The sequence below is a fragment of the Lepidochelys kempii genome, chromosome 3 (genome assembly GCF_965140285.1).
Source record: "Lepidochelys kempii isolate rLepKem1 chromosome 3, rLepKem1.hap1, whole genome shotgun sequence".
Classification (NCBI taxonomy): domain Eukaryota; kingdom Metazoa; phylum Chordata; order Testudines; family Cheloniidae; genus Lepidochelys; species Lepidochelys kempii.
The window spans coordinates 157,073,813-157,092,761 of NC_136382.1; the positions used below are offsets into that span (position 1 = coordinate 157,073,813).

The following is an 18,949-nucleotide window of genomic DNA, read 5'->3' on the forward strand; positions in this document are numbered from 1 at the left end:
TGGCTAGGAGGGATTTAAAGGTGGCTAGCCTTCCCTTTATATTTATGACACGAGGAGGGGAATTTTTTTTTTCTTAATCTCTGAGGATAGGACAAGAAGCAATGGGCTTAAATTGCAACAAGGGAGGTTTAGATTGGACATTAGGAAAAAACTTCTTAACTATGAGGGTAGTTTAGCACTGGGATAAATTGCATAGGGAGGTTGTGGAATCTCCCTCATTAGAGATTTTTAAGAGCAGGTTAGACAAACTCCTGTTAGGAATGGTCTAGATAATACTTAGTTCTGCCATGAATGCGGAGGACTGGATTAGATGACCTCTCAAGGTCCCTTCCAGTCCTTTGATTCTATGAGTCTGTCAGTGTTCCATTATTTATCTGTTTTAATCTTCTGAATTACTGTAAATTCTTGAAGTTTGCTCAGCTTTTTTTGTTGTAGAATAACATTGCTGGCAAAGTAGGAGAAAAACTTAATGTCTTAGAATCATAGAATCATAGAATATCAGGGTTGGAAGGGACCTCAGGAGGTCATCTAGTCCAACCCCCTACTCAAAAGCAGGACCCATACCCAATTAAATCATCCCAGCCAGGGCTTTGTCAAGCCTGACCTTAAAAACTTCTAAGAAAGGAGATTCCACCACCTCCCTAGGCAACGCATTCCAGTGTTTCACCACCCTCCTAGTGAAAAAGTTTTTCCTAATATCCAACCTAAATCTCCCCCACTGCAACTTGAGACCATTACTCCTTGTCCTGTCCTCTTCCACCACTGAGAATAGTCTAGAACCATCCTCCCTGGAACTACCTCTCAGGTAGTTGAAAGCAGCTATGAAATCCCCCCTCATTCTTCTCTTCTGCAGACTAAACAATCCCATTTCCCTCAGCGTCTCCTCATAACTCATGTGTTCCAGACCCCTAATCATCTTTGTATGACATAGGATATGATCTTCAAAAGCTCCATTCTGATTGGGACTTTTTGCTTGAATGGCTTTAGTTTGGGGTCTTGGGATCTCGTCACTGTACAAAATAAGCCCGTCTATGAGAACTAGTTTGTTTCCTTTTACTTCTAATATACATGTATTATGATTATTTTGAAACAGACTCTAGCTGTCTAGGGGGCAAAAGCTGTAAAACCCTCTTTCAGTTTAAGGATAACTTAGATTTACATTAAGGGCTTATTCATCTGAGGAAGAGTGACTTGCTTTTGGTAACTGTCAGTCAGAAGTAGCTTTTTCCTCCTGTAGACTGGACCTAGCTTTGAGCCTTAGATCTTCTATTATCTACATCATAAAACTTCAGAAAGTGCCCTCATTCTGTGTTTGCCTGTAGGTTATTTAGAGGTCACTCAGAACTGACATTTAGTAAACACTGAGCTTTTTTGACTGTTTCCAACCTTAAAAATAAACACACCTTGAGGGTTAGTACAGTAGCTATTTTTGCTGTGGTTAAACTTCCTATCCTTGATGCATGGGCAGCCAGGGGGCTCTTGCTTCCTAATGCTTGTAAAATGAAAGCTCACTAGGCCATAGTAACTTACAGGGTAGCCTGCGTAGAGTAGGTTTGTATTTCAAAAGCTGTGAAACAGATACTTGGAATTGTTCATGTATGATTCTGTCGAACTTAGGCAGTTTTATATAGCAAAAGTTAGAAGCCGTGTTTGATTAGTTTTTTTCCTCCCTTGGCATTTCTGTCTACTGCTGGTCAAATGCAGATTGTACTAGATTTTGTGAATTTATCTAAGAATAAAAATAGGCTTCTTTCCATAAATCAGTTTTCAATTGAGCAGTTGTATTCTCACCATAGGATTGCCAACTTTCTAATTGCATAAAACCAAACACGCTTGCCCTGCCCCTTCCCCAAGGCCCCGCCCTTGCTCCCAGGTGGGCTCCGGGATGGGGCCAGAGATGAGGGGTTCAGGGTGCAGGAGGGGGCTCTGGGCTGGGGAAGGGGGTTGGTGTGCAGAAGAGGGTGCAGGCTCTGGGAGGGAGTTTGGATGTGGGAGGGGGCTCAGGGCTGGGGCAGGGATTTGGGGTGCAGGGGAGCTCGGGGTGCGGGCTCCCAGTCGGCAGCGCAGTGGGACTAAAGCAGGCTTCCTGCCTGCCCTGGCTCTACACTGCTTCCGGAAGTGTCAGCATGTCCCCGGCCCCACTCTGGCTCCTAGGCACAGGGGCCAGGAGACTCTGTGTGCTGCCCACACCTGCAGGCACCGCCCCTGCATCTCACATTGCCTGCAGTTCCCGGCCAATGGGAGCTATGGAGTTGGCGCTCAGGGTGGGGGCAGCGTGTGGAGCCTCTCTGGCTGCCCCTGTGCCTAGGAGCCACAGGGACATGCCGGCTGCTTCTGGGAGCCGCGTGGAGCCAGGGCAACCAGAGAGCCTGCTGTAGTCCTGCTTCGCCGCTGACCAGGCTTTTAGCAGACCGGTCAGCGGTACTGACTGGAACCACCAGGGTCCCTTTCCGACTGGGTGGTGTGGTCGAAAACCGGATGCCTGGCAACCCTAATTCACCACCTGTTGCTCTCATGAAGGCTGTATTTGCCTTTACTCTTCAAAACCTTTCATTAGGCTAACGAGTGGAAAAAACATTGTACCAGTTTGATCTTTTCCCAACTGAATTACCTACTTACAACATCTAATGGCTGAATTGCAAAGAATAGCCAGAATTCTTTACCATTGGAAAGAGATGTAATTGCTTAGCAGAACAAATTAAATATCCTGTTGAATTTTTTATTGAATTATAATAGTCAGATTAAGTCTTGGCAATCAAAGTGAGACGATACATTTTAAGATGAGTTAATATTTACTGAGGTTAGTTGTACTCTTTATTTTGTGCAAATGTAAGCTAGTGTCTATGCTGTGGGAGAGGGTCAAAGATACATTTACTGTTAATTATAAAAATATAGGACTGGATACATTTCTCTTAATCCTCTACTTTATCTCTGATGCCTGGGTTTAAAAAAATTAAATGAAGTTAGTTTTAATGATGTGGCACGTGTTTATTCCACAGAAGCAGTTTGCACCACAGGGTAACAGACTTGGTAGGCCTGTTTTGGAAAGGCCAGGTTTTAAAGAACAGGATCAGGAGTAAGATGTGTTGGAAAAAAATGGTTTGAGGAAACTTGCGAAGCAACTTGGTTGCATTGTGTGGGCTGCTGTGTCAGTCTGTGTTTGTAAAAACCATTGCGTGTTTTACAAAAGGGCATGCTACTTTGAAATCATAGAACTTTGAGGATCTCAAAACAATATTGTCTGTCACGTTCTCCATATAAATTATATCCATTTTACAGATATATGAACTGAGACACGGAGGTGAAGTTACATGCCGAAGTAGAGCTTGAAATGGAAACAAGTTCTTCCTCTCAAAGTGTTATATGGAATTCTGACATTAAAACATGGTGCTGTCTAGGTGCCAGTCTCCTGTTCTAACCCCAAGGTTAATAAAAGAACTGGTCAAAAAGTTTGACAGATCAGTTTTCCACCAGAACATGCTTATTCAACAGAATTGAAACATTCCACGGGAACGTGTCGACCCCGTTTAAACTTTCTGGCTGGTTTCTTGTCAGCCTGCCTCGCTGCCTGTCTCCCACGTGTCTTAGTTGGTGGGCAGCCAGTATCCCCATATCTCTGGGTTGACTGCCTGGTGGGCTGCCCAATTCCCATGCTCCTGGAATTGTCCACCTGGCAAGCTCCCTGGGATTACTGGGCTGTATAAACTCCAAGGCTTTCTGGCCATTTGCCTGGTGGGCTGTTGAGCTCCCCTGCTTCCTACCCAGCAGATGAGTGGAGCAGGCTGCCCCCTCAGGTGGCCATGGAACTGTCCAGAAATTTAAGAGAAAACCTGTTTTGGTTCTTCCAAACCAAATTTTTCTAACATTTCAGTTCCATGAAAAATATTGCATTTCCCTCTTGTTCTGATTTGAAACTGATGTTTTTCAGAAATTCAGAATCCTCTATCAGAGGTGAATTTTGATTCCAGTACAGCTCTAGTTAATAGTTTCTGAAAGAGATGCTGGACTAAATAAACATCAATTTGTAGCTAACTCACCTACTGCTGGATAAGATTTCTGTGGGAAGGTGCTGTAAATTGAGAGTGAACTGGGTTAATGAAAGGGATTCCAGGCTTGCTGTCAAACTCTCTGGTTGGTTTTAATTGAAAATTGTTTGTAGTATTTGGGTGCTTAATTAAATAACCTTTAGTCAAATAACTATTGACTAAAAAAGGATGCAATTGAATCCATAGTGTTCCCCGAATCAAGAGGATTAATAAGCAGGCAGTTTTATTGCCAATGGCTATCAAACTGAAACATTATGCTGACTGTTAAGAATTCATGTTAGCATTGTTGCCTTAGTAGCAATAAAGAACATTGTTTTGTTTGTTTAGTGATGTAATAAAACTTGATTTGTCAACTGTGAAATTTCAGATATTGGACCTGTTTGTTGGGCAGTGTTGCTTGATCCATATTGTAGGTTAAATCTTGTTTACAGTGAATTTGGCAGACAATGAAGCTTAATCTGTTCGACTTTTTTTAAAAAAATTTTCTTTAAGAACTTCAGATCATTCAGAAACTGGCAATGAAATGTGAACTCAGACTTGACTACTGTGTAACTTTTAGCCACCTTTAATTTTAGAAGCAGATGAGCCATTTATTTTTAACCAAATAATAGGAATATATTTCACATCCTCTCCTCCCTTCCAAGCCATGGAATTCTTCACGCCTCAATTCTGGTTTGTAGCAGAGAATAGACTTTTCAAAAATCCTGTTTTAAAACATTTTGGAAACATCATCATAACAAGTTCTGGTTTGGCAGTCATTTCAGCTGTACCTTGAACAAAAATATGTAACTAATAGGCAAAACATGAGCCAAAGACTGACCACAACAGAATACCCCTGCTTTATATTATTATTTAAAAAAACACTGTTCACATAAAATATTCTTAAGTGGTTCAATAATGGGTTCTCGTAAAACTGAAGTTTACAAAAATGCAACTGTTTTGGAAAGTTATTTCTGTCCCATCTTAGCAAAGAATGTTTAAAATTAACCGAAATATAAAACAAAAATTATATTTTAGGAATTACTGTTGCCCGTTACCTGGAGACAGAAAATATTTTTGTTCTGCTGTGACAACAAGAATATGTGAATGACTCCAATAACTTGGAGTTCTGCCACAAAATAGGTGAAAAATTACAAGCCCAGTACCAGGGTAGCCTCTTTCTAATAGTGTGCAGCTTCAGACATGAATCGTAACCTAATCCTTTTCTGTCCTTCTGCATGCACCCCCACCCCACAAATGGAAAGTGATTTTGGAGTAAGCCAAAGCTTTTACGCATTACTGATAAATCAGAAGTGCTGAGAATATCATTCCTACCATAGAAAGATATGGTTGTCAACAGCAATAAAAAAGTACTTTTCTACTTGAAAAACATTTAGCTGAGGAACGGAACAGAACTTCCCTCCTGATCCTTTAACTCATGAAGCATGCATCTTCCTTATGAAGCAGTGATGATAATAATTGAATTATTTTTCTAGGTTTTTTTTGAGATTTGCAATTTTTAGTTCTTAAGTCAAAAACAGAAGGGACAGTTATTTGATCATGTTTTGCAGTTACAAACTGATGTTTTTGCATTATTTTGTATCTGGAATCGATGTTTGTTAAAGGAAATGGATGGGTAACGTAGTTCTCTGGGCTAAATATATATTTTTTAAAAAGAACAAGAGAGAGGCCCCTCTCTGTTGCTGAATGTTAACTGTCTGAGCCTTGTGTTGACTGCATGTTCAACCGGTCTTCATAATGATGACCCATGCAGGTACTGTCTGGGAAAACAAATATGCTCCAAATCCAGAAATGCAATAGACTGAGACTCCTAATGCAAAGTAACATCAAAAAGATGGTTGATCTTTTTTCTAGCTTAGTTGACAGGTTTGTTCTATGCCATATAAACCCCTTTGGTGGGAGAATCATTTATTAGTATCTGCTGAAATGTTGCCTTTAGAATTACAAATGTAATGCCTTAAGTTTATGGTTTTTGGTGGTGAGGGAGTTTAGATATTCATGCTTTCCATGATTTTGTAACACACATTAATATCTGGCCAATTTAAAATAGTGGTTATAAACTTTGCCTTGAATTTGCCTACTAGTTTTATACCAAATGTGGGTGGCACATAACGGTTCTGTATTTTTTGTAGCCAAGTTGTTTTTGCAATGTAGCAAGAAGTTAGTATGTAAGTGAGAATCAGATTTTGATAACCAAAGAATAGATTCCTAGTAAACTTACCTCTCCAAGTTGAAGTAAGAATTTGATTAGTATTTCTTGTATGGTGTGTTGTAGCCATGTGCGTACCAGGGTATTAGAGAGACAAGGTGGGTAAGGCAGTATCTTCTATTGGACCAACTTCTATTCGTGAGAGAGACGAGCTTTTGAGCTACACAAAGCTCTTCAGGTCTGGAAAAGGTACTTAGTGTGTCACAGCTAAATACAAGCTTGAACAGATAGTTTAGCATAAGGGACATATTTTAAGGGACTATTCAAGGAAAAGTTTGCCATTGACACCCCTAGAGTCACAGGAAAAAATGGAGGTTTAGTGGGTGACAAATTGTTGTAATAAACCATAAAGCCAGTGTCTTTCAAAACCAAGATTTTTAGTCTCTAGCAAAGTTATGAATTTCAGTTTCCTGGCTTGTCTTTTAAAAGAGTTGTGCAGGTTTCTTTTGAGGATGAGGACTGATAAGTCAAATACAGAGTGATCACTTCGTGAAAAGTGTTAGCCCACAGGTTGCATGGTATTTTTGTCTTTTATCGTTTTCCTGTGTGAGTTCATTGAGAGTGTAGTGTTTTGGTTTTAGATTGGACAGAGAAGCTTTGCAGAATGGTAAAAGATTGTCTGCCATTTTCAAATGTTTTGGGTTTATACTTGCTGCCTCTACGCCACTTCCAGCTGGTCGAAGAGATTTTATCCCAGATCTCTGTCTTGTAATAGTAAAATCACAAACTCCCATGGCTGGTTAAAAATACCCATTTTGAAATGCACATCTGAAAGCTATAGTTGAAATTTGAAATGCTAGATTAAAATATTTAAGGCTTTAAAATATTTTTAGGAAGTATGTGGAATGCTATATCTGACCTCCCTGTCCTAATCTACAAAGGAAACCTGCATAGTACCTTCAAATGATGAGCCTGGGAGCTTAAATTCAAATCTCTGCTAGACACCAAAAATCATGGACTCAGTAGAGACTCTGGGCAGGTATACCTTCCAGATTTACAGCAGCACAGCTGCACCACTGTAGTGCTTCTGGTGAAGATGCTCTAAGCCAGTCGTTCTCAACCTGTGGCCCATGGGCTGCTTGCGGCCCAATCAGTGCACAGCTGCGGCCCATGTGACATCCTCAGGGCCATACAGGTAGTATTGGATGTGGCCCACAATGGTAAATAGGTTCAGAACCACTGCTCTAAGGGCTTGTCTACATTACCAAGTTTTGTTGACAAAACTTGTGTCAACACCCAAAAGTCGACAAAAATTGTCGAAGGGTGTTCACACCTGCTCCCTCTGTCGACAGATCATGTCCACATTGGGGACACCATCAACAGGGTGAGCAATGCACCCTGGGTATGTATCCCACAGTGCAGTGTTGTGGGAAGGAAGAGCTGATCGCTGCCCATCTTGGGATTCTCTCCGAATTCTCCCACAGCCCCCTCAGCTGCTGCGAGCAGCATCATGAATAGCTCTGTGAGCTTTCCATGCTGCTGTGTTCCTAGTGCAAGGCAGAACAGGAGCATTCCAATTATTTGCTCTTTGTTCGTTCCCCAAGTGGAGCTTTGAAAGAGGACGGGTGCATGCCTGCAGGGTAGCAGATATCAAAACACTGAGCAGAGCAATCAGGGCAGGCATTGTGGGGTACTGATGGAAACCAGTTCTATGGACAAAACAATCAGCAGTGTCTACACTGGCTGTTTGTTGGCAATAAAGGGAGGAGTAAAGACAAAAATCTCTCGTAGGGGTGGAAGTTTTTTGTCACCAAAACGGCGTTTTTCGCAACAAAAGTCCCATTGTAGTGTGTACGCTCTTGCTGTTTTGTCACCAAAAGGCAGTTTTTGGGGACAAAACTTGGTAGTGTAGACAAGGCCTAAGCTAATGGCAAAGAGTTCTCCTATCAGCTTAATAACTCCACCTTCACGAGAGGCGGTAGCTATGTCGGCAGGAGTCACTCTTTCATCGACATAATGCTGTCTACATTGGTGTTTAGGTCTGTATAACTACGTCGCTCAGGGATGTGGATTATTCACACCCCTGAACGACATAGTTATACTGCAGTAATTTTGTAGTGTAGACCAGGACTCTAGTTTGTTTTATCACAATAATCTATAACCTATTAATTCTCCTTTGTCCTATGACTGTATTGCCTTGTCTTTTCATTGTGTGTTAATTATGTCGATTACTTATGAATCCCCAAGTGACAAATTAACAATCTGAGGTTTGGAAGGTTCTAGTCCCAAGATCAGGCACAGTGTTGTTAGAATTAATTGTAAATTGGGAATCCTGATATGTATAGTTGCAACATCTTCACACTTAGGAAAAAGCTTCAGAATTTTCAGTAGTTTTATTAACACAATTAGCAAAATCACAAACACTCCAGCCCAGCAAGGTAGGTAGAGATAATACAGAAAGAGTATCTGAGCATCATATACTCACATCATCCCTTGCAGAAAAACCTAAGGGTTAGTTGTCACGATCATCATCATTATCACCACCACCACCAGTGGTTGTCAGCCTGGTATCTTCCATGGCACACAGGCCGGGATACAGCTTTTATAATATGTTACGCTGATGTAACTATGCCTAGTGCACATCCTTTTCCTTATTTGGACTTCCAGACCCCACTGATGTTGGGGTGCCCTTCTCCTGTAGGTTACTAGAACTTTTACCTCAAGCTTATTAGCATATATATTAATTCGTTGCCATGGCATTCTTGTGGTTGGACATCTGCTGGTGTTGCTATCTTAAAATATCCCAAGCTGATAGCAACTGGCATCTTGTGCCATCTTCCTGTCAGCAGTTTAGTCATTACAGTATTCTTTCTTGTGATACCTTATGATCTAGAATTACTTGTGGCTAGCTGCTTATGCTAAGGCTTTTTAGGCCTTGATTAGTTTAGCTAAGCTATTGTCTTACAGGTCTTGAAGCTTGTAGGCTCATTACTTTACTGCCTTAACTTATACCTATGCCTTACCTAGCAAATACCTATTCTATGGGCTACGCTGCAGTTGTATTAATTGCCCAATTCATTTTGGTTTCTTGCAGAATGTGTTAACTCCTTGTGCTTAACAATCTTGTATTTATCTGTGACCTCTGATTACCTTTTCCAGACCTGAAGAAGAGCTCTGTGGAGCTTCTCTCTTTTGCCAAAAGAAGTTGGTCCAATAAAAGATATTATCTCGCTTACATCATCTCTCTCAGAGAATCGGGACTCTTTTTAAGCACTATAACTTTCTGAAAGGAAAATTCCCCTTGTCTACTCTAACTTCCATTGTTGAAACATTCTCTAGTGTTCTTGTACTTTGCTATGTTGTCTTTCTTTTAATAGTCCATAGTCTGTTGTGTGATCACACAGTCTGATAATATTGGCTAAACCAAAGAAATATAGAAGTTTTTCAAAACTCTAAGGGAATACATTAGAGATTTGTTTTCTATTGTTTGCGTGCCTATTTCCTGCTACTAAATGTGATCTAAAGAGGCCGTACTCTATCTCTGTTCTCAAACAGAAAGAAAGTTGAACTGGAGTTTGGGGTGAGCATACATATCAGTAATTTCAGGATAAAAAGCATATGAATGTTCTAACTCCAAAAACAAGTATTATAAATTCATGAAATTAAGATATAAGGTTAAGCTAAGAAGAAATCCAAACATGTAAAAGTCGTGAAAATTTACCATTAAGGTATCCAAATGATCTTAACTCTGCCTTGTAATGGCACCAATCGTACTTTATCTGTAATATTTTTTAGTTAAGGTTTGTAGGATAAGACCTTTTCTCATGTGATTGAAAGTAGGTCTACACGGCAATTAGACACCTGTGGCTGACCCGTGCCAGTTGATTTGGGCTCACAGGGCTAAGGCTAAGGGGTTATTTAAGTGTGGTGCAGATGTTTGGACACAAGGCTGGAGCCCAAGCTCTGGGGCCCTCTGACCTTGTAGGGTCCTAGAACCCGGGCTCCAGCCCAAGCTCAAATGTCTACACTGCAATTAAACAGCCTATTAGGCCAAGCCCCATGAGTCCGAGTCAGCTGGCATGGGCCAGCTGTGGGTTTTTAATTGCAATGTAGATATACCCTTAGTGTTTTTCAGAATCTTCTCCATACATTTTAGTATATGTTGTTTAAGATTAAGGACTCCTTTTTGTCGATCTAAGAATTTTATGTTTTGTAAAGCCAGTAAAAATATGCAGTGACCATAGCACTTCCATTGTCTCATCTTTCCTTTTTATCTTTTTGATAACATCTTAGAAATTCATATTCTGTGTCTGAAGAAATATTGAAAATCCCATATTTAAATAGAAGGCTTCCCATCCAAATATTGTAGGGCCCATTTCTGTTTAATTGATATGATCTGACAAGATCAAAGAGCAAAGTGGTATGGCTGCAAGGTCTTTCTACAGGCAAATATAGATAGAAACCCTGGTGTTTTGAGCAATGTCCTATCCATGAATAAAGTGAATTTACTGTCTGAGATTCCATAGTTATTTTTCATCAATAGCAAGTAGTAACAGAACCTGTGAGCTAGATTGCTCATTCTGAACTGTGTTCGGATTCTAATGTAAGCAAAAGGCTTCTCTGGAAAATAAACAATTCTCTGTTCTCTACCTGCCCTCTATCATTTGCACTATATTGTCTGTGGGGCTATAGCCAGATGCCAAGAACCATCCTAATACATTAATTTAATTTGGAAAGAGAAGCCTTCCCAAAATTTTAACCTCCAATGATATTTTGTGCAGGAATTGGTATAACCATAACATGAATAGTCTGAGTTTTTCTTTTAAACTTTCTATGTTTACTTGACTTGGAAGCTTCAGCAGAATACTGTCCTTCAGAGGCACTTTTTGTGTAGTCTGTAAACTACTAAATAAGACATTTTTGCCACCTACATACCTTGGTACTTCTAACAGTAAAACCTCTGATTTACGACAGCAAATATATTGTACGTAGTATTTGACATACGTATCATCTTAAATTCCATTCATATTCAAATCCTGCTGGAGGCCCATTGATTTCAGTGGGTGTAGACTCAAGCTTGTCGAATGGAGCAGCTGAAGTGAGGGGCAGAAGCAGCAATACTCGTTTTGTACAGCGTGTTTGGTAATGTTGTTGCCACATACTAGGGCCCTACCAAATTCACAGCCATGAAAATCGAGTCACGGAACTTCCATGGGGGAGGCCAGCGTTTCCCGAAGTGGAGGTCCTGACCCAAAAGGGAGTTGCAGGGGGATCACAAAGCTATTTTAGGGGGGTTGTGGTATTGCAACCCTTACTTATAAGGTGACTTCAGACCCGGGTGGCTGGAGAGCGGCGGCTGTTGGCCGGGAGCCTGGCTCTGAAGGCAGCGCCTCGCCAGCAACAGCCCAGGAAGAAAGGGTGGGAATACAATACCATGTCACGCTTACTTCTGCACTGCTGCTGGCAGCGGCTCTGCCTTCAGATGTGGGCTACTAGTCAGCAGCTGCCGCTCTCCAGTGGCTTAGCTCTGAATGCACTGCCGCTGCCAGCAGCAGCGCAGAAGTAAGAGTAGCAGTACCGCAACCCCCCCGCCACAATAACTTTGTGACCCCCCCAAACTCCTTTTTGGGTCGGACCCCTACAATTACAGCACCGTGAAATCATGACATTTATGATTTTTAAAATCCTATGACCATGAAATTGACCAGAATGGACCGTGAATTTGGTGGGGCCTTACACATTATAGATAAATAGAATCCAAGTAATGAAATAAAAGGCTTTTTTGTCCCTTTTAATTAGGCAATTTCAGTGGACTTCAAAATCAGCGTGTGTTTTGTCTGTATAAACACAATGAAGCATACTGAAGGGCAGAAAATGTTGAGATGTAGATAGAAGTGAAATCCTCACTAAAACAGTATCAGTAATGGGTAGTGGTTGACTGTAGTCTTCATCTAGAAAAGTATACCTGAAGGCAAGAATAGTATCTGCATAATCCAAAAATGTTTTGATGGAAAAGTTCAGGACTTCTCCTAAAATTTTAGAAAGGGGTGGGAGTAAGCCAACGAATTACCTGTTCCAACACTAAAGAAAATGGGAAATAAACTGCAGTTTAAATGGTTGAATTTTTGGAATTTTTCTACAAGCTGGTGAGAGAGGGACATGTAGTTTCCACCCCAAGCAATCTTTCTACTGAAAGAGTAGTGTGGCCACTGCCTCTTAAGTATTTGGGGGAAATTTGAGTTGATTCCAGCTTCATGTCACACAGGCATATCTCTGTGCTTGGGGAATCCCTATCTGTCTGCTCTGGGCAGCTTTAAGACCCTTTTTGCAACTGGAAGAGTGTGCAGGAGACATAGCAAAGCTGAAGATCTGTCTCAAGGTCTTTAATTTCATTGTCATATTGCTAAGGGAATCTAAGCCATACAGGGGACAGGGCTCTTAACATTCAGTAAGCTTTTTCTTCTTCCAGTCCAACTACAGTTAGCATGTTTACTTCTGTCTTCTCATCTCTGTGTGTCTCTCTCTAACCTTTTTTGCTTCCTGTATTTTTTTTTTCTTTCCTTCCTTGACTTCCCTTGGCTTCTTTAATTTTCCCATCTCCCCCGCTACCATTACTTCAATTTGTTCCCGTGTAGCTTCTTCAAAGACAGAGAAACTCCATAACACAGTGTAGATGGGGAGATGCTTTTGCATGACAGTGCTGTTCAGGTGATACCAGCAGCAACAGTTTAAAATTTGAGAATTAATCCTAAATTGTTTTTTTAATTGATCTTGGTTATATGACTGGGCATACGCTCCAGGAAGGCAACCTCAATTCAGAGTTATTTCCCCAGGATACACCTGCTTGAGTGAGTGAAAAAAAATTCTGTGAAACTGTGGGTCCAGTTCAAATAATTGAAGGTGACAGAAGAAAAGGTCTTAAACCTGGTCTCTGTAGAATTTTAGAGCAACACCATGAAATACCGAAGCTAAGTTTGCATGCATGACCTTAACCCTGCACTCTTTTGTGAATGCTTTATGACAGTCCTTAATTACATGGTCACTACTTTTTCTCAAACGCAACATATGCAATTTTATAGCCTTAACTAGATATATGTAGCAGCTTGTAACATTTCATTATTGTATGCTTTCAGTATTGTCACTGTCAGAATAGTGCCACTATATCTTGGACATTTAATATGAATTCTCTTTTATCAAAGTATTAAAGATAGGCACTTTAATAATTTTGTCAGTACAACTGTACTGTGGTCTTTGTTAGGTTTAGTTCTAGGTGTCTGAAGCTTTAATTAGAGGTTGTGTACAGAGCAACCTTAATGTTTGATTATTATTGCTGCTATGGAATATAAATAAGGCTTGAAAAGATGCTTAACATCAAATATGTGTATTGCAGTGTACAAGGCTTAATGGCTTACTTTTCCATTGCTCATTTTAAAATTGAAAGGTCCAGCTTCCTGTTTTCCTTATCCTAAGTGATTGTCTGTCTGAGCTCTTTTATAATTCCTAAAACTGCCTGTTGGAGAGGAATTTAGTAAAGTGGCTGAGAAATCTGACTTCTACTTAACCGTTCATCTCAGAAACAAACAATTTGGTCCTAAATAGCTGAAAACAGACTATTTTTAGATTCTAATTTAGACAACATTTCCAGATTTGTTTTGTCGTAGCATGGTGTCTGCTAAATTGGAAAGGCTCGGAGCCAACAGAAACCCTTGGGGTTTGCGTTGATTGTTCTACACTAATCCATTAAGAATCTCTCTGCATTATATAGTTTAGATTTATAAAAAATAGCATGGACACTAGAATATTTTAAGTCTAGACTACTGATTTATAAAACCAAAGGCCCTCTTATGTATGCAAAGATCAGAAGTTAGCTATAGTGAGACATTGCAACCTTCTGATGATGATTCTCTTCATCTGATGGCATAATCTGGAAAATAACAGATAGGACCAGTAGAAATGTGGAAGGAGCTTCAAACTGGGTCACAAGCTCCGTTGGCCAGAGTGGGCTTGGAATGTTGCAGAGGAAGTTCATTTAGTCCCTATACAGTGTCACGGGGAATAACACTTTGTGTTGCTCTTTACTGATCCCTCTAATCTTTACTTGGGGTGTTGATGTGTTCTGAAGAAAGCCACATGTATTCATTCTGCAGGTGGAAAAAGGGGTTATTGTAACTTTGGAAGAGAAAGCAAAGGGGGAAAATAGGAAAACCTTGCAGGAACCTCCCTCTCCTAACCTCTCCCATCAAATAAGCTTAGTATTTTGGCAGTGTTAGAGGCAATTGATCAAAAGTGTTTGACAGGACAAATATCCTTCTGGTTTTCTGTCCTCTTTGTAATTTTATTTAATAAAAGAGCATTGAGGAGACTTCAGAATGCAACGCATTTTGTATTAAATGGAGGAACTAATTGAAGATAAAGTTGATATAATTTTATGGCTCTCTTACTGTCCCAAGCACCTTAAAATTATTGTGTTTGTTGATCTCAATACCACTGAAGTGTTGCCATATCTGAGGTAGAACATTGCAGTTATTTAATAATGCATCACAACATTATGTAATATTTTAGGACAAAAATGAAAAGCACCATATCCAACTGAAACTGTAGGTGTGAGATGGTTGAAGATTAAGTACTCTAGGCAGAAAGTAATTATAAGTGTTTATCTAACTGAATGCTCACTTTGTCTTTCAGAGCCATGGTGTCATGGAAAGGGATATACTTCTTACTTGCACTGTTCTTGGCAAGTTTTTTTGGGAGCATTTTCATGCTCAGTCCTTTTCTACCTTTGATGTTTGTCTCCCCGACCTGGTATCGCTGGGTCACGGACCGCATTGTGGCCACCTGGCTCACACTCCCAGTGGTAAGTTGCAAAGTCTGTGTAATTATTATAGGGGGAGCTGTTAGTTTCCCTGTATTTAAGTTGCCTAACACTTTCCATTATAAAAGATTCTTGTGGATCTTAGTTCACTGTATTATACTGTTATTCAGTATTATTCACTGTGGATCAGAGTTCACTGTATTATACTAGATTTCGCTCTTTGAACCATGGGAAGATGGAAAGTATCTCCCTTGTAGTATTGGAACTATCCCTCTTGTACGTACATACATACAACATATCAAACTTTTAGTATTACTCTCAATGAGAATACCGTTCAGTTAAAGCTTCTCTCCTTTTTGGCACTTTTATCCTTCAGTGATTAATTCCTACTTTTCCTTCCTTTCTTTCCTCTACCCCAACCCTCATCCAATCTCCCCAAAGCAGTGCAGCTGCAATCACAACAACAAGTGGATATCTGATCATGTGACTTTTTTTTAAAAAAAAATCTGTTTTGAGTTTTGAAAAAGAATGATTTGATCAAGGCCCAAAGCAGGGTTGTAAGAGGGGACATGGTGGAGTAGCTCAGCGAACCAAAGAGAACAGAGCATAATATAGTACTTAACTGCTTGGAAGTAAGTGATGCTGCTTAGTGAGAATGGCTGGAGTACTAGTGAACAGGTGTTTTTTACTTCAGAACTTACTAGAGAGGGTCTCTTTCCCATGCCCCAAGCTCCTAAGAATCATGCTTGGATACATGTTGGTGACCTTAGCTGTTCTTAGTTTAATCCTTTTAGGATCTACACAAGCATTTTAGTTCCTCCAGCCAAATTACAAAGGCAGATAATATCAGGTCAGCAAAAGGAACCTTGTCTCAGAAGTGACTTTTTCCTTGGTTACTCTACAGCTATAAGAGTCAGCAGACCCATTAACAACACACTTTCCTCTGACTCTGTTACAGTACTGAAAGTTACTGTGGACAGGACCTAGCTGTGTCCCTATGGCTGGGCTTAATCAGTACAGTGGTTCTTCTGCTTTTTTGTGCCCCTTCCCTCAGTTTGTGTTGTCTTTTGAGGGCATTTGCACATGCAAATGCACCATTTGATGTTTCCTAATTGTGAAGAGGCTTTTTCCCTTCAGGTAATGAACAGAATCTCAGGAGGTCTTTTAATCTTTCTGAAATAAAATGCTACTATGGCTATCAGCACTTTGTTGCTTCCAAGGCATCCATTCCTCCATAGGAAGATTAATATCTTTATTGAGTACAGATCAGTTTCTATTTTCTCTGCCTTGAAGTATTTGGGCTACTTTATGTGCAGCTCATAGTTTGTTTATTCTTCCCACCATTACAAGGATTATTACCATGCTACAAAATCAGGAATTAAAAATTAACAGCTGGACAAAAACATTTCCCGTTAATAGTTGAATAGTATAGGCCACTTTAATCTTTTGTGGACATGTTTCAAATTCAGTTGGTAGTAATAATGTCAGAAGTCTGACCCTGTGCTTGTCTACCAGATTTCTTAAAATAGCTAACTCAAGAAACTAGGTACCAAATTTCCATTCAATTGTAGAGTTGGTGTTTTTGTGTTTGGAAATCCATAGAAGCTCCAAAGTTTCCAATACTGATTATGACATAGCTGCTTTTAAGATTTTTTTCCCTAAAATGTCCCTTCAACTTAGAATACTATTATGTATTAAAATTTCAATGTGAGTGGCAGCTTAGTATCTGGAAATAGTAGCTGTGGTAGTTAGAAGTATTGCTGAGAACTATCTTAAAGAGCCCTTAAGGAAAGACAGAAATAAAGCTCTGACTCCTTATAATGGAGCTTGGTCTTCATCCTGCATCATATCCAGCCTTGTGCGCCTCCCGCCCCCAGACATCGGCCACTGAGCAACTGCAGTGCCCTATCAACTTCCATGGCTCACTTGTCCCCCCAGGTCTTCAAGGGATAGACCTGCAAGCAAATCTGGAAGACCTTCATCCAAGAGGAGTGGGGCCAGGTCTCCTCAGAGAGGCCATTTGAAAAGGTCTATGACTCCAAGGAGCCTAAGCCCTGCAAAGTTTCCACAAAGGCTTCAAGCAGTCTCGGTACTGAGGAATCTTCTGTATCTAAGTCCTCATCTGCTTCCAATGTACCCATCACTCAGTATTGAAGCCATTGGTACCATTGAACAGTACCCATCACTCAGTATTGAAGCCATTGGTACCATTGAAACTTGGACTAGAGTCTACTGATCCTCAGCACTGTACTAAGAAGGCAGTATGCTCCACATCTTCCACAGCCTCGTCGGTACCTAGACTATTGGTACAGCAGGTTCCGGAACAGTTAATAAAACACTCAGTATCTCTCACTTCTATGGCTGGGACGTACCAAGTCACCATGCTGGCTCACCCAGTACCGCAAGAGTTCCGGTTCTCAAAGGACCTGCTTATTTCCGAGGAACCTGAGTCTCTTCTATTGAAGTCAAGATTCCTGGTACCACAATCAGCATTATCCTGGTATCCCCCCTTTCACCGGGATTGCCTACCTCCCTGGTACCAATACATTATGAAAGATGGCTGATTCCTCCTCCACCACTCTATGAAGAGGAGGGTTCTTCAGATTCCCAAATTTTTGTTCAGGGTTCTGCTGACTACCTACATTTGACTACCTGGAACCTGCACCTCCTTTGAACTTCTTTCTCCCCAGATGAGGCTATTGTCCCCCCTGTATCACATTGATGATTTAAAATACTTCCAAGATCCAATGAAGAGGGCAGCAGACACCCTTCAGATCCCATTAGAGGAAGTGCAGGAAACATCGCACAAATGGCTTGATGTCTTGCAGACATCATCTTCAGCATGGGTTGCCTTCCGTATAAATGAAGCACTATTAAAACCTGCCAAGTCCATGTGTCAGTCTCCTGCTATTGTGTCTCCCCACCACCACCCAATGGCAAAAAGACCAGACAAAAAGTATTATGTCCCATATAAAGGGCTTGAACTTCTTATTTTCCCCACACTGAACCAAATCCTCTAGATGTGAACACAGTAAATGAGTGTCAGAGGCAATACTGTTTAGATTAATAGATTCATAGATATTTAGGTCAGAAGGGACCATTATGATCATCTAGTCTGACCTCCTGCACAATGCAGGCCACAGAATTTCACCCACCACTCCTAAAAAAGACCTCACACCTATATCTGTGCTATTGAAGTCCTCAAATTGTAGTTTGAAGACCTCAAGGAGCAGAGAATCCTCCAGCAAGTGACCCGTGCCCCATGCTACAGAGGAAGGCGAAAAACCTCCAGGGCCTTCCAATCTGCCCTGGAGGAAAATTCCTTCCCGACCCCAAATATGGCGATCAGCTAAACCCTGAGCATATGGGCAAGATTCATCAGCCAGATACTACAGAAAATTCTTTCCCGGGTAACTTGGATCTTACCCCATCTAAAAACCCATCACAGGCCATTGGGCCTATTTACCATGAATATTTAATTACCAAAACCATGTTATCCCATCATACCATCTCCTCCATAAACTTATCGAGTTTAATCTTAAAGCAAGATAGATCTTTTGCCCCCACTACTTCCCTCGGAAGGCTATTCCAAAACTTCACTCCTCTGATGGTTAGAAACCTTCGTCTAATTTCTAATCTAAATTTCCTAGTGGCCAGTTTATATCCATTTGTTCTTGTGTCCACATTGGTACTGAGTTTAAATAATTCCTCTCCCTCTCTGGTATTTATCCCTCTGATATATTTATAGAGAGCAATCATATCTCCCCTCAACCTTCTTTTAGTTAGGCTAAACAAGCCAAGCTCCCTGAGTCTCCTTTCATAAGACAAGTTTTCCATTCCTCGGATCATCCTAGTAGCCCTTCTCTGTACCTGTTCCAGTTTGAATTCATCCTTCTTAAACATGGGAGACCAGAACTGCACACAGTATTCCAGGTGAGGTCT

General features: G+C 40.7%; 1 protein-coding gene across 7 annotated transcripts in view; it reads left to right on the forward strand.

Annotated features, from left to right (window-relative positions):
• LCLAT1 (lysocardiolipin acyltransferase 1) overlaps window positions 1–18,949 on the forward strand; it is a 205,385-nt gene that overhangs the window by 70,035 nt on the left and 116,401 nt on the right. For 5 of the 7 annotated variants that reach the window (XM_073338649.2, XM_073338646.2, XM_073338651.2 and 2 more), the window contains one exon: window positions 14,881–15,049. The exons of 1 other annotated variant lie outside the window; for it this stretch is intronic. In XM_073338649.2, coding sequence (XP_073194750.2) covers window positions 14,885–15,049 — 165 coding nt within the window. In that variant the 5' untranslated portion in view covers window positions 14,881–14,884. Of the gene's footprint in view, window positions 1–14,880; window positions 15,050–18,949 lie in introns of those variants that run through there. One more of the 7 variants, XM_073338652.2, reaches the window with a different exon arrangement.